This window comes from Amaranthus tricolor, chromosome 4, assembly GCF_026212465.1.
Source record: "Amaranthus tricolor cultivar Red isolate AtriRed21 chromosome 4, ASM2621246v1, whole genome shotgun sequence".
NCBI classification, from domain to species: domain Eukaryota; kingdom Viridiplantae; phylum Streptophyta; class Magnoliopsida; order Caryophyllales; family Amaranthaceae; genus Amaranthus; species Amaranthus tricolor.
This window is the reverse complement of record NC_080050.1, coordinates 23,213,866-23,240,381: the sequence shown is the minus strand read 5'-3', so window position 1 is coordinate 23,240,381 and position 26,516 is coordinate 23,213,866. Positions and strand designations below refer to the sequence as shown.

Here is a 26,516-nt window from a genome sequence, read left to right as displayed (position 1 = left end):
GATATTATTAAAAATATTATTGGTATAATTTACTATGATTAATATTATTATTATAGGATTTAAACTGGATAGTTTATTCTTTATTTATGACTATTAAAAATATAAATTAATGTGCGTCTTTTGACTATTGATATCTGTTGTTAATGTTGTTTTGTTAATTATTTTGAATACTAGGATAAAAAAAAATAAGTCGATGGAGAAAAAATGTCTATGATATGAGAAGTGAAAATAGGTTTATAGATAAGGTTTAAAGACATTATTAAAGGGAGAGCTAAGGTTCAGTTCAGACCGGTTTGGATTCAAATTAACCGGTGATTCAGATTCGAATTGACTACTGGTTCATTTTATAATTTTTGAACCTAAATCTAATCTGCACATGACAGTTTTCGATCCGGTCCTGATTTGGGTCCACTGAACCGTGAACCAATACCAGTTCAATCAAGTTTTTTTTTTTAAATTCGATTCGATTCAATGTTCGACTCACTATTAATTCAAGGTTTAATTTGATGCGAATGATTCAGTCAGTTCAAATTATTTTTTTTATTTTGTAAATATTTACCATAATCAATAAAAAAATTAGTACAAAAATAATGATAAATGAATTAATGTATTATATCTTTAAATATTCTACAAAATTAGAAACAATATAAATTAACATATTCTACATAACAATAATTTCTTTAGACGTTCTTTAAATGATACATTAACATTAAAAGAAACTATACATTAATATGACATGAACATATTAACTAGAAAGTAAAAGTAATAGACTTAGTATAAATACTAAGTTCTCCACGTATCTCGTTTGCATTTTAGCCATAATGGAAAATTTATTGAGTTTTTGTCGCCATCATTTTAGGATTTTATGATATCCATAAAATTTAAATTCTTGACACAAATAATAATTTAGTTTGATCGATTGACAGTTAAAAGCTAAAAGAGGTAGCAAATCAATTTTAAGTATTGAGAATATTAGTAATAAATGGATCATATGTTTTGCATTGTTAGTTGATGTAAAGCTCATGTAAAAGTTTTTGACAAGATTCAATAAAACCTTGAGCAACTTAGCACGATCCTGAGAAACATAATAAAATTGTAATAAATTATGCATACTACACTACTGTTAGACTGCCATTTTTGTCATAAGAATGGCACATGAAGTTGAGAATCATTTGTTTCTCTGTTAAAGCAAGTATCATCTTTTTCAGACAAGATTCTGATCGAATTTTATATAGATCTCCCCTTCCCTCAGTCTATCCTATAAAAAAAATGGCGCATAAAGTTTGCACTACCTTCATCATCACCATCATAATCATCGTTCTTTACATTTTCACTGATTCAAGACTGAAGTTTGGTACAGTTTTGGACTACTATAACTTTTTAGGATCGTAACAAATTCAAATTTTTTTTATTAAAACTATTAATAGTAAGGAAATTATTTCTTTAACTTTTTGACAAAAATTTTTTACTTATCATATACTCTTTCAGTCCCTTTTATTTTACACCAATTTTTATTCTAATTTGTTCCACTAATTTTACCCTTTTCTTTTTTGGTAATGATATTACTCTTATTCTTTTAATTTCATCCAAAAATTATATTCTCCACTTGTTTTTTGTCTCATTTTCCAACTCAATTTTTTTACGGTAAGTGCAAAATAAAAGTAACAGAGAAAATAGTATTAGGCGATCAATGTAAGAGGCATCAATAATTTGGTAAATTCAAGCAACATGGAGTAACACATAATATATATAACCAAAAGTTTAAGAACATTAATATGTTTGCTAATTACTATGCTAATCAATCAACCACCATTCAGAAACCATACATAAGCAAAACCTACAAATTAAAATTTTCTGAATATATAATTTGTATATAAACCATCTATTGCACCTCTGTAGTCGTGTTTCGAGGTGGATACAGCTCCCATAGAGCAACAGTAGTATCTTCTGAAGAAGACGCAAGGAGCTTACAGTCTCTGGAGAATGACACAGCATTGCACTGCATCCATATGATAGTTAGTTGATCATTTTAGGTCACACAAAACAAAGCAGATGAAACAAAACAATGAATGTTAACGAGAATCGCACAATTACATTTACTTCGCTACTTGCTAACGCATCTGGTTACTATGTAGCACAAGACCATCCGAACAACCAGTTAGTCACGTCTAAAATTGTGTATTATATGGCTCATAATGAGATAAGTGTTTTTTCATTTCACCTCGGCATTATACATTTTATAAGGGTATGACATTCGGACACTTTGTCTTGTGCATGAAACTTGAATGAAACCCTAATCACCATTCAGTATTCTTCATAAATTAAAGTAATGCCCATTTCTAATTCGTACGAAGACTCTCGACAATAATGCTGAATTAGATTTTGCAGGTTATATCTTGTCAAAATCCTAATAGTAATAGGTGTAGCCTATGTTACTCTGACTCTTCATTGTGTTTCACGTATTTGTGTCAAATCCTTATTCCTAGGACATTGGTATCGCACTTAGACACTTCATTTTAGGCGTAAAATTGTATATTTAGACGGATTCGACACTTAAACATGTACCAGTATCCAACATCAGTACCCGAGTCCAAGTAACATAGGTTGCAGCTTCTTTCCTTTCCTTTTTTCTTTTGACGGACTTCTTTTTCCAACGTGAAAAGGCAACCCTGTTGCCATAGTGAACATTTTATAACAAGGCTTTCTATGGACATGCTCCCTACATCTACGGGAGGATACATGATGATTATATGCAGGTTTTGTAAATTAAAATACCTTATTACCATCCAAGATCAGAAAGAATATTAAACAAGCCATATGAAGCCAGCCATTAGCAAACACTAGAGTTTCAAAGAGATATTAGTGACACACTGCAATTCATGTAACATGAAACAAAAGAAGATGCATAGCATACCATAGCACTGTGATATTTCAGTATCGCCAAAGCATTGCCTTTACGATAATTGTAGATCCTGACTCTGCCATCAAACAAACTGGGTCAAGTGTAGCTTAACAACCTCCTTGATATACAGTGAAGAAATACGAATAAAGAATTATATAATCAAACACCCGCCAGAAAGTTGTAATGGAAGCAATCGTAGTTGATTTAAATTTGGGGGAGCAGGGATGATGATCTGAATCTACTCACAAACTACTCAGAGCTTGAATTGGGAAAACCTCAACTAAAGAATGCTTGAGTCAAATCTGAGCTTGCTCAAGTCAATTTGTTTGAGTTCTCGCTCAAGAACTGGGTCAAGTATGAAAAACTAAAACAAAGGAGCATGACTTGTACTGTAACATCAAGAATAAATTACTTCGTTGCCACTGGAGTGGCACCTACCTAGGCGAGGTAAAGTGAGGTTGGATGTACCTGGCGAACCTTTAGCTCAAGTTGACTATAACGTCAGGTTGGATGTACTGTAACATAAGCATTAAATTACGGTCAAGTTAACTATAATGCCAACCAGAGCATGGAATGTCGGAGCATTGAGCGCAAGTTGACCGACCTGTAGCTCAAGTTTGGCTCAACTAATCATCACCCCAGCCAACAGTGAGGCATATGTGAAGGTCAGAACCATAGAATAAATAAAACTACCAAATTGGCTTTGAACTAAATGCTAAGAGAATTTTATCAAAGATCCATATGACCAGCGTTGTACCCCATCATCTTTCCCCAAATAATTTCTTAAAATTCATTCGCAAGATGCTGAAGGGGCATTTAAGCCTCACTTCTTACATCTACTCTTAACTCTTTCCTCCTCCAACAGAAGTTCAGTTCCCAAGTAAATAACAATGTCAGACAGTTATTTTTAATGCGCCATACTCCATTGATCCAACTCCTGTTCGTCTGACATCAGACCAAGATATCGAACCGACAGTTGCACAATCTTGGACAAGCATAGGTAGAAATGGCAATGCCTATCACATTCATAGCAGTAACAAAGAGAATTTGCATCTCGATAATGCTACATGACACGAACATATTGACAAAGCACACAAGAACATTAGGAGAAAAAGGTTCCATACATCCTGACTTCCCTACATTAGCTTGTACCTATTGATACCAAATCTGTCTTCGTGTAGGTCTAGACCATTATGTTCAGGAGGGGGTCATTTCAGACAATTATAAGATACTAGTGTAGAAACTCGTGCAATGCACGATTTTTTAGCATTGACATACATAAACATATGACATTAAAAAATAAAGCCAGAGATAATAAGCAGTAGAAATACTCAATTTTGACAGCTATATGTATAAATTAACTCTGTAATTTTGGAAATTGTCAAAAATAAATTATGTAGTATATTATATTCTCTAATTTACTCAATTTAACTATAAATAAATGCTAGTTAAAGATACTTTAATGGTAGAGATATTAATCAAGACAAAATGCCATTGCATTTTGCTTTATCCAATAAATGAGTTCAATTTGACAAACTCAATTTAGTTGTGACACTTGGAATTTTCCAAGCTTTTTAGTATAATGTATGATTAGAAACCATTATCCTTCGGAATGGTTAACTGCAGTGTTACCAGATTCGGCAAACCTTAGCAAATTGCGAAATGAGACGAGCGAATTTATGGCCATTTTTGGTTTGATATTGACCCATCTTGTGAGAATTGCAAATGTAAAAGGCAAATTAGATATCAATGTAACACTAGTTAATTGTGTGTACTTCATACTCGGAAAAGAACGGAAGATTTAGATCTATGCATGACCAATATCATATCCAAGTCAATTCAATTTGTTTTTGTCAGACGTAAAATGATAATGCATCATCTCCAAGAGGTTTCTTTCCATTGTTTGGATGAGATGACAAGTCTAGTTTTTTACAAAGTCTATGTCTGCTAATGAAAAGCAGTGAGCAAGAAATGGTGAGTTGTGTATAGAAACGTTTGATTGAAGCATGAGAATCCAAGAAGACTACCACTCAAGACCGCCACACAACAACGTAAAAATCTTAATCCAACAATACGGGTTATAACAAAATTAGCGACGAGGATGAACCTAAAAGATTAATAAGCATGATTGTAACTCAATTGTGTAACAGAAACTTTCCAGAATGAACTTCACAAAGTACACCAAATTTGACACCATAACAGAAGCACACTACCGCAGTGACCTAGCTTAGATTGTCAATCAAAGTTGTTAAAATCGGGATTCTAGTTGGAATCCTTCAATCCTGTAGAATCGAATCGTAGAATCGTAAGACTCTACAATAAACTTAAATTTACTATCTAGTTATAATTTTTCACCGCAAAAGTTTAAGTTTATTAATTAAAGTTTCATTCACTTCATTTTTAAGAACGGAATAGAAAAATATTTAATAATTAGTTTAAATCTTCATTCCGATGAAGAAATTTATTTTTTAAAATGTATGATGATAGATCGTTAAATTTAAGAAAAATTAAAAAAAAATTAAGAATAAACTTGTAGAATCGAATCGTTAAATTGTAGGATCGTAGAATCGTGTTATGATTCTACCTCTACAAGTTTTATTTTAATTAGAATCGTATAATTCTACCAACTTAAGATCCTACCTACGATTCAAATCGCTCGCTAATTTTTGCATCGTAAAATCATAGAATCGTGATTTTAATAACCATGTTGTCAATGTTATAGAAATGTAAAATAACAAACAAATATAACTACAGAGAAAACTAAAACCATGATCAACAAAATATAAAATAAGAAAAGAGTAGCCAATATGGAAATAAGAAAAGAGTAGCCAGTTTGAGTGCACAACCAACCGTCGGTCCCAACCAGCAGTCGCTGCTATTTTGCCATCTGCACGGATTGCAGCGCTTGCTATTCCAGGACGTTCCAAGCTAATTTCTTTCCTGACCACACAAGTTCCCTGGAAAAGTAACGAATAACATCTACATCTTAGTTCCAAGAAAATATTGAAACCCAAGTATTGCAAGAACAATTTCACATACATCAGTAACCTAATTTTCAAGATATACCATTCTCATGGAGAATACAAATAATATGATGTATAATCTAGTTTCTAAAATGAAATCAAGAAAATATCAACGTGAAAGCTGACATCAAAAGAAGGAAAAAGATATGATCAGTTTGGAGCTGAGAACTGTCAAAATTCAGAAGCACATCAACAGTATTGGGGGAAATTATCTTGAAAGCAAAATTATCCCTCTAATATGTTCGTTAGTAATTTCGTGCATCCAGACCTCCCCAAACACATACCTATTGCAGGATTGTTACTAGATAATGATTGTTGTTCTATGGTTCTGAAAGAAAGGCTAGTTCATCTATCCCGTGAAGCTAAATCACTACATCCTAGTGTGGACGCTTAACATGTGTGATAAGCTCCAAGATATGTATGGCAGGCAACAAAAATGTTACGACAACACTCGTTCTGAATCATGCCACTTGCAGAGTCAATATTGGTCCATATGATGGTAAGCTTTAAAAGAACAGAAACAGTGCATATAATATTAAAATATTACCATATCGTGATCTATACTGAACAAAAAGAGCTTGTCATCTGCAGCGCTGGAGAGACCTCCATGGCATGATTGATCAACTGCCAAACTTAGAACTGCAATCAAGAACTGGGTACAATCACAACAATACAGGGTAACTCAAAAACTCCATGTCTACTTTCAGGAAAAAAGAAGAAAAACCTGGTTCTGAATGGTACTTCACAGAAGTCATGGGTGTTGCAGTATTTCTCATATCCCACCACACCATAGTCCCATCCTCATAACTATCAAGTTTCAAGATATTAGTACAATACATATGAATTTGGTTTATAAGGTTTAAAATATATGATAGTAAATCAAATAATTTAATAATTTAAGAACCAATAGTGAAACCCAATTACTTGCAATCAGTGATACATTGACTAGAAGGGTATTACGAGCAAAGCTGTCATGATCCAAGATCCTACTTGAATCATTCAGAGGGTAAGACGACCGAATCGTAGGATTGTATGATCCTATAAATAAACCTAATTTAGCTAATATATTTAGTATCTAATCACAATTATTCGCTTCAAAATTTCAAATTTGTAAATTAAAATTCCTTTGACTTCGTTTTCAAGATGACAACAATAACAACAATGCGAGAGTTTTAATCCCAAAAGATTGGAGTCGAAGAAAAATCTTTTAGTAACTAGTTTAAAACTCTACTTTTCCAACAAGAATGATTATGGAATATTTCAATCATATGTGTATGTGAGTATGTGAAATAGATAATTGAGACTAAATTTTCTAGATGAAATCATCGGATCGTAGGATTGTAGAATTGTGTTATATCCTACCTCTCAAAAATTTATTCTAATTAGGATCGTGCGATCTTACAACGTCATGATCCGATCTACGATTCGATCGCTTGCTTATTTTTGATACGTAGAATCGTAAGATTGTACATCATAATCACGATGTTAATAACAACGACTACAAGTTTTTTTAGCATTAGTAGTTAGGAGGTATATTCAAGAAGAGAGGAGAGTAGTTTAATTAAGGAAGAGAAGGAAATGAGAAAGATATCAGAAATATTGTACATGTTTTTCAGTGAGTTCATTCTTGGCCGAGTGCAAGCCTCTCAAATGCTTGTTTTCCACTCTTTCATTGTAACGTTTGGGATTACAATCAATACACGTTACATTTTCCTATCTTATAGTTATTTCTTTGTGTTCTTCAATTGTTTACTGTCATAATTCGAGCACATAATCCAGCCTATTAAACAATCTCCCAACCTCATTCTACTACAAGAATAATTTACCATAGTCACAAAATCATTAGATCCCACAAAGTAAAGTAATCACTTATACAAGGCTTCAGAAAGTTTAAAACTCAACATATTGAAGTTTATACGCTATCTTTTATTCCTATTACATTGAGTAGAAATGTTGGCATGATGCTTAACCAACCAACTCAGAACAATATTTATTCCTATACTTGTATCCAAGTAAGTGTACTGCATACCTCACTATAGCGCTTGGTCTACTAATTTATGAGAAAAATGTTGACCCAGTAAGCCAGGGAACTCGAGATCGCCTACCAACTAGAGCATGAAGAGATTAAAGATACTTCATCTTTTAAATTGTTTGTTGGAAGCTTGGATCGGTTGCTTTTTCGGTGAAAAAGATGTAGGTCTTAGTTCAAACAAGTAGAAGCTCTTCTTAGCTCTCAAGCGAGAAATTTTGGAAAGGAGCATACATATACATCAATAGTGTCCTTTTTTAGACCCAGATTAATCTAAAATTTGGTAAATTTTTGAGTTTTGTGCCAATATTTTCAAGTTATGGTATTTTCAAGTAATGACCTACTATTTCCCTTTAATTTCAAGATCACTATCGAATTAAGAAAAAATCACCACGATTGACAAAATACAAAAAGGAAATAGTTCAGGAAAAACTGTTCAAAATTGTTGAGCATACCCGGCCAAGATGTGAAGGGATCCTTGGCACATTGGAGGAATAAATGCTTGTAAGGCCATGCACATTCCTGCACAAAACTCAATTACATCACAAAACACTCAATTACATTACGATGTTAACCTGAGAAACCTAAATTGCACACAAAAGGAAAAACAAAAGCTATAAATTTAACTATTGTTGATGCTACAACAATGTCAAAGCCTTAGTCCTAAAAGATTGTTGATAATGCTAAACAAACTTGTGGGAAGTAATAAGAAAGTCTCTCATTATGTGTATTTGCCAGAGCATATCGCTAGTTTCCATTTGCAAACATTTTTGAAAAACATAGACTACATGACCAAAAAATATATCATTTTTATTAAGCTTCTCAACAAGTTGATACGTTGATGAGGATTATGTAGCGCAATATATAAAATACATATCACATACCAGTCACAACGAAACATCAGCAGTTCTAAATTTTTAATACGGTCATTACAAATATCATTAGAATTCAAATGATGTGCATTTTCCCATAAAGCAAATAGACCAGAATTTGGTTTTAGCATTTGTAGTGTACTATATTGTAGGTTAGAATTTCAAATTAGTAATTCTAAGATTTCAAGCAATATCAAAGTGCCAAGTTCAATACATTTGTAGTGTACTATATGCTATCTTACAGGCTACGAACTTAAGCTCTACCTGATACAATTGTTCTATACAAAGCTTAAATTTAAAAGGCACAAGGCACAAAGATGTGCACAAGGGTAACGAAGCCTACGTGCAAGGTGTAAGGTGAAAGTGTGAACTTTTCGTACGCAAGGTACACTTTTTTTTACTCAAAAGCTTACAAAAAACCCTAAAGCATATTTGATACTTATAACAATGTGATAAATGATATTCGCATTATAAATGCATAAAAGATCTAGAACATTCATTATCATTGTGCTAAGTTACTAACATAAGTATATAACGCAAAATGACATAAATGAGTTCTAAAAACCACATTCTAAAATATTTTGTCTATTTGTATTATCACATAGTTATCAAAGAGATAGGGAAAAAACAAACCAAGAATAAGAAAAATAAAAAAAGAAGCTAGAAGACTGGAAAAACCAAGTGAAAAAATGAAAAAAAAAAAAAAGAAAGAAAAATAAAAGGAAAATTTAACAAGTAAATGTAAAATCAAAGAAAAGGAGAACCAATGATTCGCTTTGCTGGTAATATGCACGTACTATGCAGATACTCAACTCAATATTCAAAGATCTACATCCAACTAAGTCAGGATTCAACCTCAAACCCTAAATGCGATATAAACTTCAAACACAAACATTAAAACAACTTTATCCTTATTGCAAATACACCTGGCAAGGGGAAACTGTTAACATCACACATTCAATTATTTCTTTTCTAAAGTCAAACAACACTCGAGGACTCAATTTTTCCTCCCTCGTGTCTTGAAGCCGGTAAAGAATCATTCAATTGCAGATTTATAATTTCTTGTGTAGAAATCGAATGAAGAAGGAACACACAGCCCAACAAACCAGAACACGGTCAGCTGAGACTTGGGACGCGTTTGGCCCGCGATCCGAAATGAAAGTTCCGTCTCATAGATTGTCGGTCCACTCCGTGAGATACAATGGTTTAAGTTTCCTAAAGAAATTACTAGTTCAAGGAAAAAAGATTTTTAGCTTTTGTAACTGACACTAATTCATTTGTCATATAATATTTAGGTTATTATTATAGGTGTGTTACTAAAATATTAAAAATTAATGTACAACCCCTCGCCGTTATAGAAAATGAGACTCATAGGGGTATTATTGTGGTTGGAAACTCGGAAATGAAAGCAGAAGGGCACAAGGTTGCATTTATGAACCCACTCCAGAACCAGACTCAAGTTTATGCTCTTAAGCAATTCATTAAAATACGAACCAGGTTCAAGTTGCCCACAATTGATTACATATAACTATACAAGTCTAAACTAGAAAGAGCATTTTGAAAAACAATAAGTTTAAATGTTGTAAAAGTATCCAACATACCTCTCGCACTTTTGGAATCACTCACAAGTCCACTTGAAGAAGTTTGTGGAAGTCTTGCACACCTCTCTGCAGTTTTGAGATCCCAAATCTCAACCTTTACATATTAATAGCATAGTGTAGTGTTATAAATAGTAAAATTCATTTAATAGGATGAAAGAAGTTCTTCCAAGCCAAGTAATCATCAACCTGAGAGGGTTGTTCTCCCGCAACCGCCACGTAATTTGGACCTTCAATCTGCACACTATCTAAATAATTTTTTTAACAAAAAACATTAGTCCTGCTTAGCATTTATCCAGAAGAAGATTGAGAAAGATATACATTAACTAATTTACTACAATTGACAAAATCAGAAAATACTTTGAGCTACAATCAATTACCAAGCATACATTCATAGCCAAGACATCCTCACAAGAGGGGAGAGGGATACAATCGTACGAAGACCAATCTGGTGGAAAAACACAGCGCTAATAACATTTAAAAATGATAGATCATCCTTGCCTTTGGAGGTTTAAACTTGCTAACTTTGATCATCAGCTAACGACATGCATCAAGTTTTGAAAATTATGGAAATGAAATTTTAAAAAAGCTAGTAATTGATAAAATTTACACGAAAATGCTAAGCAATTGATATGTATCTGGACAATGAATCAATATTATTGATCTTTTACCATTTTAAATAAGGGGTTATCATACATATTTTTGGATACATGGTTTTACAGGCATGTGGGTGTTAGGATGGCAAAATTAACTAATGGTAATTATTATAACTCTTAAATTTAATTTGGTCTGCTTAAATACCTCATATCATATCAATTTTACAATAGGACAATGTTTTATAATTGACAAGTTTTGCAACAAAATTCCATCTTTGCCCATGATTTACGAATGACAAAATTTCTAAGTTTCCACCAGAAGCAGACAGAGGATTCATGGTCAGAAACCCAGAATGACTACAAAATGATTTGATAGTCCCTCTCTCCTCAATATGATCTTCTAGCTTTATGGCAGATCATAGACAAAAATGCACACGGCAATTCCATATCATGCAGTATTAATGAGGTCAACTATTAATGGAGCAATACTATCAAACTTATTGGATAATCAACAAAAAAAGAACCTGCTGTGAAATCTTAAATAGGTTTTGAGCCCTCCTCAAGAAGCAGAGGAAGTGCTTACTTGGTACATGACATCCAGAACTTATTTGATCACTGGATAAAAAATGTAAAGAAATCTAGAAAAATAAGCATAAGCCTGCAAATTCCAATTACAACATATTTTCTTAACCTTATATCACTACATTGACAATCCCCCAAGTCAAAGAAATTCTAGGATACTTCCTAAGCGTCAAACACCCCTAAAATTACAGTGTTCAGCTAGGGCATGGCACACCAACCCAATGACAATATGGATTGGACTGTGTCTAGCTCTAGAACTTAGATTTCTATTTTGGGGACATTTTCGAATAATTAAGAGAGCAAAGTGAGTATTCAACCTAGTCTAAAAAAGTAACGTCTTGTTCTCGGATCAACCTTTATGGAAATCAGTAGGTCCTGGACCCAGTCACTTAATACTGAAAGACATAGGATATGAACACAAAGGTGAAAAACACACTTCCTCATTGAGTTTGACTTACAAGTCAAACAAAGCCTCAATCATCTTGCAACCATCTAACAAACAATTATAAGAATTCATTAAGTAGCACCACCTCTATAGTTAAATGCATAGAAGCAGCAGTATTTAACCAAGTACTGAGAAACACTTGATTAGATACTACTAGTCTCACCTGAAAATGTTTTGTTTTGTTTTGCGGCATGGAAAAAGATGTTTTGTTTTGCAAGAAAAAACCAAGTGCGAATTTTTTTAAATGACATGAAGACAGACGACTAGTCTCACCTAAAAATTTTGACTGGTGTTCAGGCATAGATCCAAGCAATGAGTTTGCCATCTCATCGCCACTACAACCAACATGTTGCTCCTGGATGCATGCTTCAACATTATTCACCGGAGTCATGGGTTTCTTCAACAATGACAATTTGCAAAAGTGGTAAGAGTTTGTGGTGATAATAACCGAGGGTGTCCTGCCATAGTTACTCGGACATCAGACGCTTCAAAGCCAGCTCACGTAAACATAACCAGCATCAAATACAGGGGAACATCGAAAAGCAATCTTCAAAACACTCTTAAAATTTAAACCACTACAAGAGCAATAAATGGGTCCTCTCGACGATTTTGTCTCACATCTTGACCGCAAAATCCAGATATCAGATACAAAGCACCTTTACTAGGGCAAAAATATACCTGGAAAGTCCTCCATTTCCAATATCCCACAATTTTATAGTTCCATCCCTACCCTGGCTACAACAAGTAAAGAAAGAAATCAGCTATAGAATCAAAAATAAGCCTCAATTACAGACATAGAGAACGAGTAAGTTAACCTAAGAACTTTGTCATCTCCAATTGAAGGATCAGATGCAACAAACATAATCCCATGAGCTGCACTATGAATCCTGCAACAGAGAAAAATTTGACAAAGGACACATTTCACTTTCTACACAATCAATCAAAACCCAAAAAAAACTAAATAAATACCATGAAGATGATAATGTTCGATGCTGTGCCGTGTCCCATATCCTTAATTCTCCATCCGTTGAACTGTAAATCAACCACAAACGATAGTAACTAAAACTTGCACATCACGTTCCAATATAACAACAAATACTTCTACAATAATGAAAACACAAGGAGTAAAATTATACCCAGAAAACAATAAAGGTTTACACCAATGGAAGCAAGCATCCATAACAGATGCGCGATGGCCTCTTAGCACCGCAATCGGATCGGGGGGAGGTCTTTTTTGGCTCATTCTTCTGTGCTACCACTGAAATGTTCAATTCAATACTTGCAATTTCTTCTCTAAGTTTCTTTTCTATTGTGTTCTCTACACTTTGATTCGTTTCCCTCAAAATAATTAAGCAAATTCTTCAACCAGCATACCAACAATTAACCTAAAAGAATCCATCATAAATAAGCAAATAAAACAAGGAAAATTATTGTACGTTGCACTTTGCAAGTGAGATAGATATTTTTAGCAACAAGAAGCCATGAATAAGGTTGTTTTAGAAGAAATCCATACAAAAATATGAATCAAAATAATACTCATGTGAATATGATTAACCAATGATTAACGAGAAGTCTTGCAAAAAAACAATTAATTCAAGTCTTGCAAAAAAATAATACTTTTCTTTTTTTCCACATGTAAGTGGAAAAAAAAAACACTATAAGCCTTCTTCGTAGTGTTTAAAATCACATATCGGATCAATTAAGATTCAAAAATTCGGATACGTGGATTTTCGGATAGTGTGCATTATGATTTGATTTTAATATGAAAAATCAGTTATCTGAATTATCTGAATTTTGGATATTTGTTTTAATCTGAATTGAATACTGAACATTCGTTTTTAAATTCTTATATTTCCACCGTCCTATTGAATTTTTTACATTATTTTTATTTTTAGATAATGGTCCACCTCAGAAGGGTTACAAACTTAACATCCAATCAAATACCCTTTGATTAGTAGAAATATTAAACAGCTAGTCTCTTGAGAGACCGAATCTTTTAAAGACGTATCTCAAGTCCAGCCCATTAAAGATTAATGTTTACTTATCGTATTCTTAATGTCTACTTACATTATCCTTAATGCTTACTTACCATATCCTTAATGCCTATTTTCAGTATCTTAAATGTCTACTTACATCATTCTTAATGCCTACTTACAATATTTTAAAAATATATATAATGGGTCGGCCCAATTAGAGATGATTTCTCATAGAGACCGTCTCTCACAAGAATTTGTAAATATTAAATATCTAGTTATAAAGGCCCAACCACAAATTGGGCTATGATACCGTGTTAGAATTTAGACAATCAGTCTAGTCAATCAAACTAGGAGAAGAAAATAGAACGTATTTCTAAGCCCAAAGAAGGTTCTCTGCCAAAACCAATTGGTAGTAGTAGTAGTTACTCTTCATTTATAAATTGCATATTCGCTTATCTTTCTTCAATGTGGAACAACTCACATGTGGATATAATGGGCACTTCAACAGTTAATATACTAAATGTGAGGTATTTTAATGACGATGAAATTAACGCTTTCTTAAAACCACTAGAAAAATGGTTTCTTTGGTATTATCCATGTGTCTTCGAAGCGTTGCTTTTGATCATTGATGACAAGAGTAGAGCTCAGATTTAAAAGATGAATTTCGCAACTCAAATAAATAGAGGTATATAATTTAAATTATGCTTAAAGTAGATTTTAAATTCGCATTAATTTTTCGTAAAATAGAAGGTTATATTAAAATGCAAAACACAGCTAATTCGTTACAAGATCAATATATGATAAAGCATATTGACTCTCAAATATGTCTACACTTGTTTTATACTCTAACATCTAAGAGCTCGATCTTCATTTCCTTATCTACATCAAAATAACATACAATCATAATTATCAGAAATAAAATAAATCAATAAATAAATTAACATATGCATGTGCTGAAACACGCTAAAAACATAGTTTTTGAGTCATAAAAACTTGATAATTACCTTTAATTTAAGTCATTGCGACAAAGTTCAATAGTTTGGAATTGTCTTGCAATATCGTTGTCAGATATACATTCAAACAAACATCCCTCCACTTAAGTGACTAAATGACATTTAAATGTTCTTCACACATGCTATTACAAAGTTTGTTCTTGATATAAGTCTGGTAGAAAATGTTTTTTTTAATCGATTTCGTTGTTGCTAAAAGATTCAACACCTTTAAAAGGAGATATAATTTTTCATGTGTCAAATGTTTCTTCAACTCAATAAGTTTCATAGGAAGCTTGTTGAGAATATTTATAACTCAAAATCTTTCATCACTTTAAACGTCATAAATATAATTTTCAAGTTGGTACACAAAGTACATTTATTTTCCATCTAACTAGTTTCAATGTATCTTTGTGGGTTGAAGAATATTTATAGGATGCTAGGTCCTTTATGGTTGAATGATTCTATGAAGGAGAATCACCCAAGTAGTTTGCATATGCAAGATAACTTTCTTTCTCTTAGTACAATAACAATAGCCAAAAATCCCAAGTCCTTTTCTCGGTGAAGAAATATTGTATTTATAGGATCATCTTGTCTTTAGAGTAATTTTTCAAACTCTATTTTCAAGCGGGTGTTTAGGTGATTGGTTGTTAGTCAAAGTTGTTTATTTAGGTTAAGACATTTACTATTTAAGCATCTATTTTTGTAGTCAATGTTTGAGTAATACCTCCATTGACCTTAAGATGGATTGATTTTACTTGAATCATTGGCTCTCTTAGAAAGTCAAGCCCAACATATACAATTTTCCTCTCGGACCATTAGATATCTAGATATTCAAGAGTTCAACTTATAATGAGGCTTGTTATTAACTTTTCCTTAGACCCTACACATGATTCTTAGGTTTGACATCATGAGTTGTTTTCTGAAGTATAGATCTGCAGGCTTCCTTCTTTCACCCGGTATCAACTTGTTTCAATATAGCAAATCGTTTCACCGAAAGATAAATTAGCTTTTCCTGTCTATCTGTTGATTATACTTTTTAAAAAGTTTAGATTTATGGTTAACAATGATTGGAGTTTATTTTAGCTTATAGTCTTGATGATATTGCCTACTTTCTCTCTTGGACTAGCAATAGTTCGACTCGTATAGTTTTCCCACTAAAGAAAGAATAGTGGATAAACAAGGTACTTGTCAAAGACATATATAAACATGCATATTTATAGTTGTATATTAGACATATCTTTAATTTATCATACAAAGAATCCAAGTCAAATTACTTAATAACTTTTTTATTAACTTCTTTTTCTTTCACAACTTCATTGAGTACATGAATTGTCTTTAACTCTACTAATTTATGGCTTATGACGTTTGTTCTCTTCAGGTTGTCAAAGCTTTTCGAAATATATAGTTGGGGGAATCCACTTTGGGAGAGCTAGTCCCAAGGGAACCTCCTACATATGTTGTTGCCTGTATAAGAACGTGCGCAAACACAACCAATAAATTCACAACAAATCAAGCATATGAAGAACAACTTGGAACACAAAAAAAGGATCAGTAACTATAAGACACATTACTGGCAATTTGAGTCCTCAAACACTCAAGTGGGCTTTGTTACCACTTTCGGAAGGTACTCATTCCTTTAGGTATCAAGTTTCATAATTTTTAGATGTTTTAAATTTTTTAAAATTATTTAAACCACCTGATGGCACCAAACTCAACATGGCTCTTAACAGTCAAATTAATTTTTAATTAATTATAAATGACATTAATTCGCTAAATGAGATAAAGAACTCGTGTCCAAAATTGCCACCTTCACACGCCGCAGCCAAAGAACAAAATTTATTCAACGATCAAACCAATTCAATCTACATACGAAATATACTAATAAAAAATTATTAAACTTTTATAATTCGATATGAATTAATTTTATAAGTATGAATAAAATTCAAAATTATTTACTTATTTTTTATATCATATTTCCATAATTTTATTCCCAAGAAGATAAATTTAATACAACAATTTAATCACAATAACATAATTCAAGCATTATGCACAAAAATGACTAAATCATCATACTACATCCATATTCGAATATCAACATAAAAATTCAGATTTTCTCACACAATCCTTACTACAATTTGTCACAAAACTACACAAATCAAATCCACCATAAACCCCTACTTTTTTGACACAATAGAAAAAAACCATAAGTATCGAATACAAGTGATGGTTCCCCACACATCAAAGTAAATCAATATAACATCCTTGGTGAAGTAATAAATCCACACAGTACATACCTTTTTTTCTCAGTTTCAAGCCGAACGATCTTCATGTTCAAGTATCCTGCAATGCACAACTATCAAAGTCAATGAGAATTACAACTTTTTATCTTTGATAACCGACTAATCGATAATAATTTTTAAGACAAATTAGGAACATAGAGACAATTTTACAATTGAAAATTGCTAGATTATTTCATTATTCTAATTCCTTCAACTTAAATATTTTCACCATTTTCAATATGAATATGAGTTTTAATAGGACCTCGTATGTGTTTAGAAATATGTTGGATCAAAGTTCCTTTGACATATACCATGATTTTTGATTCCCTTTAAGTACTTTAGTCGTCTCTGTATAGTCATCCATTGCATAGGTCCCGAATTATTAGTAAATCTACTAAGCTTCTCAACTGCAAATACTATATGGGGTCTTTTACAAGTCATTGCATACATCAAAGATCTTATGTCTTTGAATATGAAAGTTGAAAATTGGACTACCTACATGAGGTAACAATTTAAAACTTCCATATGTTGGAATCGAAACTGGGCAACACTCCAGCATTTCAAACCGCTTAAGAATCTTCTCATTATAATGAGATTGACTTAAAATTATTTGATTATCTAATCTCATAATTTGAATACTCCCCTAAAATAACATCTACTTCCCCTATATCCTTCATTTTGAAAACCAACGCCAAAAATACTTTTATCTTCTCAATTTGTAACGAATATGTGTCAAAGATGAGCATGTCATCAACATCTAAACAAATAGTAAATCTATTTCCTTGGTTATCAAAGTTACTATATACAAATTTATTTGATTGATTTAACTTAAAACAATATGACATGACTCTTTCATCAAACTTTTGATGCCACTATTTTGGTGCTTGTTTTAGTCCATATAGAGGATTAACTAACTTGCACGCCTTTTCCTCTTATCTCTTTATGATAAACCCTTCGTTTCATGTAAATTACTTCTTCTAGATCTCCATACAAAAATGTCGTTTTTACGTCTATTTGATGAATTAGTAACTTGAACGATGCCGCTATTGACATCAATAAACCTAACTATAGTTAACCTTGCTATTGGTGTATGTGTCAAAATGGTTAACACCTTTGTTTTTGCCAAAATCTTGAGCTACTAACCAGACTTGGAATTTGTCAATTGTGCTATCAATATTCATTTTCTTTTGGAGCTTGTAACCAATAGGCTTATATCTCGGAGGTGGATCTTCTAAGAACCATGTGCTATTTCCATAATCGATTCCATCTCATCATTAATAGCTTCTTCCCAAAAATCTAAAACTTGTGAAGCCATTGCTTCACTATAGTTAACAAATCTCCTACCCCATATAAATATGGAACACTAGAGTAAAGAATATCTCTTGTACCTTCAATTAAATACACCTCAAAATCCAATCCAAAAGATTTTTATTTTCTTTGTCTCTTACTCCTACGTAAATTAGGAGTATTTTTTCTCTTCTTCCTCAAAAGTCACGGGATCATTATAAAGATTTGGTTAATTAGAAAAATCAAATTCTTTAGTTATGGTACATGGCTGTAAATCTTAGGTCTAGTAATTGATGGGAATTATTTTTCATCAAAGATTACATCTCTTGAGTCTTGACTCTAAAGTCATTTTAAACTATAAGATAGAATCTATAAGTTTTGCTAAATTCCACATAACCTACAAATATGCATTATAGGCCTCCTTCACCAATTTTTTATTTTTATTACCGGGCACTCTAACTATTGCCTTACAACCTCATACTCTAAGATATGTTAGATTTATTTTTTTTTTACCATAATATACCACTACAACAAATTTAATCTTTAGTGACATATGTTTAGTGACATTTAATTAAAATGTCACTAAATCAAAGATGTAATAGCATTTATAGTGGCATTTATTTTTTTGTTACTAAATCCCTTTTATATTGGTTACATTGATACGAAATGTAAACTTGAGATTTTTTTTAAAAGGTATGTATACTTGAGATTGATATTATTGTTAAGAGGTAGAGAGAATATAAGGAGAAAGAAAATTAGTATAAGAGATAAACTTGTATCTGTTTTATCTTTCTATTACATTTTACCGTCCATCTATTACAATATCTTGTAGATATATATATATAGCAAAACATGGGAGAAGGAGACAAGTGTGGCACTATTGTGAAAGACAATGCATTCACTTGTATTGTCACATCAATCTCAACACTCCCCCTTGAATGCATTACATATATATGGAAATTTTATTATGACATTCATAATCCTACAACTGTCTCATTAAAAACCTTTATCAGAAAAAATCCAGTGGGGAAAAAAAAACTGATCAAAGGAAAAAAGAGTACAGTGAGCATATTTCTCCCCCTGAAGTTAACATATGTCTCGAAATCGGCACATTCCAATCTTGCGTAACAAATACTCGAATTGCTTTGACGGGAGTGACTTTGTGAATAAATCAGCGGGGTTTTCACAGGATTGAATTTCTTGGACTATCATCTTTTTATCTCTCTGTAGATCATGTGCGAAGAATAATTTTGGTGACAAGTGTTTTGTTCTATCTCCCCTGATGTACCCTTCTCTGACTTGGTTGATACATGCATCATTATCTTCATAAACTGTAGTTGGTGCCCTAGTTGTATCGTTTAAGCCACAATCCCTTTGGAGTTGGCCGATCATGGATCTCAACCATACACACTCTCGGCTGGCTTCATATAAAGCTATTAGTTCTGCATGATTTGAGGATGTAGCCGTTAGAGTTTGTTTTGTTGATTTCAAAGATATTACGGTTCCTGCATATGTAAATACATATCCAGTTTGTGACTTGGCCGTATGTGGATCAGATAAATACTCTGCATCAGCATATCCAGTGAGTATAACATCATTTCCTGACTGGAAAAATAATCCAAGGTCTATAGTTCCCTTTAGGTACCGAAATAGATGTTTTACCCCATTCCAATGTCTTTCGGTTGGTGCATTGCTATACCTAGCTAATAAATTTACAGAAAATGCTATATCAGGTCTTGTATTATTCGCTAAGTACATTAAAGCACCTATGGCGCTCAAGTATGGTACTTCCGGGCCTAAAATTTCTTCGTCTTCTTCTTGTGGGCGGAATGGGTCATCTTTTATATTTAGTGATCGTACCACCATTGGGGAACTTAGTGGATGAGCCTTGTTCATGTAAAATCGTTTCAAAACTTTCTCAGTATAATTGCTCTGATGGACAAATATTCCACTTTTCAAATGTTCAATTTGTAGACCAAGACAGAATTTAGTTTTCCCTAAATCCTTCATCTCAAATTCTCTCATCAAATATTTAGCTGTTATCTCAATTTCTCTTGGGGTTCCAATCAGATTTAAGTCATCTACATACACAACAATTATTACGAAACCGACTTGAGATCGTTTGATGAATACACATTGGCTAATTTGGTTGTTTTTGAATCCTGCTTTCATAAGATATTCACTCAAACGATTATACCACATTCGCCCAGATCGCTTTAATCCATACAATGATTTCTTTAATTTTATAGAAAACATCTCTCTAGGTACATTCTTTATTGGTAAGTTTAGTCCTTCAGGGACCTTCATATAGATGTCTGTGTCGAGTGACCCATATAAATATGCAGTTACGACATCCATCAATCTCATGTGTAAGCTTTGAGAAACCGTTAAACTCACCAAAAATCTGAGTGTGGTTGCATCAACTACTGGGGAATAGGTTTCTTCATAATCAACTCCTGGCATTTGAGAAAAACCTTGAGCTACAAGTCTTGCCTTGTATCTAATAATTTCATTTTTCTCATTTCTTTTTCTTACAAATACCCATTTGAAGCCTACGGGTTTTATGCCTTTTGGAGTTTGTAAAATTTGCCCAAAAACTTCCCTTTTTTCTAATGATTTTAATTCCGTCTCAATTGCTTCTTTCCATCTTGGCCAATCAGGTCTTTTTCTGCATTCATTTATCGATATTGGCTCAAGATCATTTTCATCATTTATTATTTCAATAGCTACGGAATAAGCAAAGGGTTCATTTGGAATGATCCTTTTTTGATTCCATTTTTTCTTGGAGAAAATATAATTCATTGAGATTTCATAATTTTCATCCTTTTCATTATCGGAGATGTCTTGATTTTCTTCTTTATTTTCATTTTCATTTTGAATATTATTTTGTGCACCTTCTAGTTTTCTCAATTTTCTTGGTTTTAAATCTTTTGAACCAAGTGGTCTTCCACGCTTTCTTTGCACAACAATTTCATCACTTTTTGCCTTTTCATCAGGAATTTCTATTCGAGCTGGAGTATTTGCTGCTGGTATATGTGATTTTGTAACTCTCTTAGTATCTGTGAATGCATCAGGTAATTGGTTAGCAACACTTTGAAAATGAACAATTCGTTGTACTTCTTGTTCACATGATTTTGTTTTTGGGTCTAAATATTCTAAATGTGTTGCTTTCCAAATAAGTTCCATATTTCTTTTCTGTAAGTCCACATTCTCTCCCCCTAAGGATAGGAATATTGTCTCATTAAAGTGGCAATCAGCAAATCTAGCTTGAAATTGATCACCAGTTAATGGTTCAAGATATCGAATAATTGATGGAGATTCAAAACCGACATATATTCCCATTCTTCTTTGTGGACCCATTTTTGTACGTTGAAGGGGAGCAATGGGCACATATACAACGCATCTAAAAATTTTCAAATGTGAAATATTTGGTTCATGACCAGCTACTAGTTGCATTGGCGAATATTTATGATAAGCTGTAGGTCTTAGCCTAATCAATGATGCTGCATGTAATATTACATAACCCCAGGCCGATGATGGTAAGTTTGATTTCATTAGCAGTGGTCTTGCAATTAATTGCAATCTCTTAATTAAGGATTCAGCAAGACCATTTTGTGTGTGAACATGTGGCACAGGGTGTTCCACTTTAATTCCAATTGACATGCAATAATCATTAAAAGTTTGAGATGTGAATTCGCCAGCACTGTCCAATCTAATACTTTTTATTGTATAATCAGGAAAATGACTTTTCAATTTGATGATTTGTGCAAGTAGTTTTGCAAATGCATTGTTTCTACTTGATAGAAGGCTTACATGTGACCATCTTGTGGAAGCATCTATTAAGACCATGAAGTACCTAAAAGGTCCACATGGTGGATTAATTGGTCCACTTATATCTCCTTGAATTCATTTCAAAAAATATAGGAGATTCAGTAACAATCTTATTTACTGATGGTCTAGTAATAAATTTTCCAAGAGAACAAGAGGTGCATAAGAGCTCATTCGACTGGGGAATCTTAATATTTCTTAGTGGGTGCCCGACTGAACTTTCTACTATTTTATACATCATCCCAGTGCCAAAATGACCTAAGCGGTCATGCCATAAAGTGAATAGCTCCTTATTGTCTAATCTTATCATATTTATTTCAATCGGGCGAATATGGGTGAGGTACAACCCCGATGAATATGTTGGCATCCTTTCAAGGATAATTTCCGTTCCATTTCTTTCTGCTGTAAGGCATAAAAATTCTTTTTCATTTATACTTTTGGTTTCCATATGGTAACCATTTTGTCTAATTACCTTGAAACTGATAAGATTTCTTTGAGATTTACTCGAGTATAGTACATCATTTATTTCTAATTTTGTCCCCATAGGGAGTATGATGCATGCTTTTCCAGTGCCTTCGATTAATTTTGCTGTTCCTGATATGGTATTGACATTTGCCTCAAGCAATGTTAGGTTTGAAAAATATTCTCGATTTTTCAATATCGTATGTGTTGCTCCACTGTCCAGGAGGCAAGGAAATGTTGATCCATTTACTGACATTTTCTTTTCTAAGATAAAAAAAATTATATTATTAATATAAAGCTAGAATACTGAATACAAAAACATAAGTAGAGAATTACAGCTTAAAATGAAAAACAAGTTAGATAAACAGAAAAATGCATCTAGTCATCTCAAAAGATGTAATTATCTTCTTCTAGGGGATCAAGTTTGTGGAGGTTCACATTCTCAGTAAAGAAATCGGAGACATCTAAGGTGGACCCAGATGTACTTGCTTCATTTGCAAAATTTGCTTCTGCCCCTTTTCCTTTGTTTTTCTGGGAAGCTTGATATAAATCCACTAAATGTTTGGCGGTACGACAAGTTCGCCCCCAATGTTCAGTCATGCCACATCTATTATATGTGCTTTTGTATTTCTGTACTTGTTTAAAATTATCATTTTGGGGGGAAAATATATTTCTTTCATAAACGTGGCTACATCCACGGCCACGAGTAAGTCCATGACCACGACCACGACCACGACTACGGCCATAGAAATTTCCTTGTTCGAAAGTATTCATGCCGCTCTTTTCGTGATATTTTCCACGACCTTTGCCTCTTATAAAATAGTTCCCACGACCTCGATGGCGCACATTCCTCTCAATCATATTTGTTTCATTAAAGGGCATAGTCCCAACCGGTCTCCTGTTGTGATTTTTTAATAATAGTTCATTATTTTGCTCCGCAACAAGAAGTGTTTTCAACAATTCATGATATTTCCGGAAATGCCTTTCACGATATTGTTGTTGTAACAAAATGCTATTTACGTGAAAGGTTGATAATGTTTTTTCTATCATTTCTTCATCTGTTATTATTTGTCCACAATAGACTAATTTTGATTTTATCAGATGAAGGGCTGAATTATAATCACTGATTGATTTGAAATCTTGAAATCTTAACTCTCGCCATTCATCTATGGCTTTTGGGAGAAGTACACTTTTATTATGGCCAAATCTTTCATTTAGCTCTTCCCAAGGTAATTTTGGGTCCTCATAATTGGTGTATTCATGTTTGAGACTGTCGGTTAAATGATGTCTCAAAATTGATGCAGCTTTTGCCTTATCTTCCTCAATTTTTATGGGATCTTTTTCAATACCCTTTCCTTTGTCGGTGGGATTAAGTTCAATTATTGTGCTTAATAAACTTTTTACTTTTAGATATAATTTGACATCTGAAGCCCATTGTATAAATTTGTTTCCTGTTAATTCTAGGGCATTGAATTCTCTCTTTTTGAGATCAACCATTATTTTCTACAATTGAGAAAATGACAAGGTTATTTAATGATTTTGTGTATCATCAGAGATATTAAAGCATATTAGTCTTATCTCCCCCTGATTTAATATCTCAAACACAATAAGCGTAATATAATCATAAATAAAAATAAAATAGATAATATTAATAGATGATAAAACAGACAAAAAATAAATACATATTGCTAAACAAATGCAAGATTTATAATTTATTTTTGGATAATTAGGTAGAGCATTAACGCTACGAGTAATACAATTAAACCCATAATAATAAGAAATGCATCTAGTATTTTACTTATATTGTCGGCAATTGGATTGATGTGGGTGTTTGTAGATGTATTATTTGCCATGGATGGTTAAAGGAAGAAGAAGATGAAGGAAAAAAAAAATTATTGTGTTTGGGATAAGGTGTGAGTGGTGTGTGTGAGTTTGTGACGGTAGAAGTCCCTATTTATAGGGGTAAAAAGGTAAACATTTTATTTATTTATTTATTTATTTATTTATTATTATTATTTTTTTTTCAGAATCGAAATACTTAAATTATAATTTTCGGACCACTATGGCATTCCTCCCAAGGTGATATTTTTACAATTAGAAAAGGATTTTATGTTGTGTAGAAAAAATGTGGTTATGTCGGCTAATAATCTGTGTTATAGGTAAATTAAGACCATTTATTATTATATTGTTAAAAAAAATAGAATCAAATATTACTTAAATTATAATCGTTATTTATTATTATTTGAAGGTGAAATCAAATTTTATGAGTTTATTAAGTGATTATATAATTTATAGACTTAAATAACCAAATGCATATGCACATAATATGATGACATGATCAGATAAATAGAGATAAAACCGTCCATAAAGACGATAACAATGCTAAATTAGCCAGTCCATAAAGGCGGTCTTTACAAAATAATATTAGCCAGTCCATATAGGCGGCTGGAAAAGTAAAAACGAACATAAAGATTAAATGACATTATTAAAATAAATTATTTTATGGGTCATTTAAATTTATCTTGCAACGTTTAGTACTTGTTCCTCCCTCATTATCTTTGGTTCTTTTATTACTTGGTGAGGGTTTATTTTCAGCTGTTGTTGGAGCATTATTAGTTAGTTGCGTTGATGGATTATTTGTTGGTCGTACCGGCGGAATATTAGTCGGTGAAACTGGTGGATTATTAGTTGGTCGTACATGTGAATTATGAGTTGGTGGTACAGGTGGACCATTGGTATTATTGGGATTATTATGTCGGAGCTGATTTAAATCAATCCTTGCTGGGTTTGTAGTGAAGGGTATGGAATTATACTCAATTATAAAATATAAAAATGTGTTAGAAACACCTTGAATGATGATGTTGACACCATTTGATTGTTGGTCCATTTGTGGGTACCGATGAAGAAAAAAAATGCTTAATTAGGTTTGTAAAAATATTACCTTCTTGATTATTAAGGGTAGAGCTGGTGCTGATAACATGTTAAGAATAAGAAGAAAGAAAATTAGTATAAGAGATAAACTTGTATCTGTTTTATCTTTATATTACATTTTACCGTCCATCTATTACAATACCTTATAGATATATATATATAGCAAAACATGAAAGAAGGAGACAAGTGTGGCACTATTATGAAAGACAATGCATTCACTTGTATTGTCACATCAAGCTGAACAATTATGATATACTTGGTATTAATTAACAGTATAATATTTCTCTCCTCCTCTATCATTCTTAATCTAATACTCCAACTAAAATATTTGTCAATGTAGCAGAACCCTTTTTCATCAACTCTTACTGGTTCGACTGTTTGTTTCCCTTCCTAATTTTACATTCATTTCACTCCAAAATTCCAGAAATTCATCTTGAAGTTGTATGTGCTCAAAATCCTTCTTAAAAGCTGCGATTAAATGTGATTATGCCTTCGAAAATCAATCTTCTTCACTCAAAATTCTAAAGAAATTGGAGCTGCGATTATGTCTTCAAAACTCAATGTCGTTTTTTGGAACTAAGCTTCAATTAAAAGGTAAATTTCGGCCAGCAACTCGATTAAATCTAGATGTGTTCAAGTAAAAGTACTAATTTAATTTTTGTTATTTAAAAGGTAAAGCAGCTCGATTAAAAGGTAAATTAATCGCTTAATTAT

General features: G+C 32.6%; 1 protein-coding gene and 1 long non-coding RNA gene across 6 annotated transcripts in view; one reads left to right on the top strand and one right to left on the bottom strand.

The window, feature by feature from the left end:
• Positions 1-1,709: 1,709 nt before the first annotated feature.
• LOC130811549 (protein DECREASED SIZE EXCLUSION LIMIT 1) lies at positions 1,710-13,635 on the bottom strand. Of its 4 annotated transcripts, none has more exons than XM_057677879.1 (13): positions 13,184-13,620; positions 13,017-13,079; positions 12,863-12,934; positions 12,726-12,782; positions 12,321-12,505; positions 10,614-10,672; positions 10,428-10,521; positions 8,410-8,476; positions 6,650-6,732; positions 6,473-6,564; positions 5,753-5,859; positions 2,915-2,978; positions 1,710-1,999 (listed from the first exon to the last, which is right to left on the bottom strand). In XM_057677879.1, exons 1-13 carry the CDS (start codon positions 13,288-13,290, stop codon positions 1,883-1,885), a joined length of 1,167 nt encoding a protein of 388 aa, XP_057533862.1. In that variant the 5' UTR covers positions 13,291-13,620; the 3' UTR covers positions 1,710-1,882. The 4 variants fall into 4 exon arrangements, with proteins under 4 accessions (XP_057533862.1, XP_057533863.1, XP_057533861.1 ...); XM_057677880.1 differs by having other exon boundaries at positions 1,860-1,999; positions 5,749-5,859; positions 13,184-13,622; XM_057677878.1 differs by lacking the exon at positions 1,710-1,999 and having other exon boundaries at positions 2,916-5,859; positions 6,473-6,549; positions 13,184-13,635.
• A 12,363-nt stretch (positions 13,636-25,998) lies between these two features.
• Positions 25,999-26,516, top strand: part of LOC130811548 (uncharacterized) — a 4,364-nt gene continuing 3,846 nt past the window's right edge. For both annotated transcript variants that reach the window (XR_009041190.1, XR_009041191.1), the window contains exon 1: positions 25,999-26,396. This is a non-coding gene — a long non-coding RNA (uncharacterized LOC130811548). The remainder of the gene's footprint in view (positions 26,397-26,516) is intronic.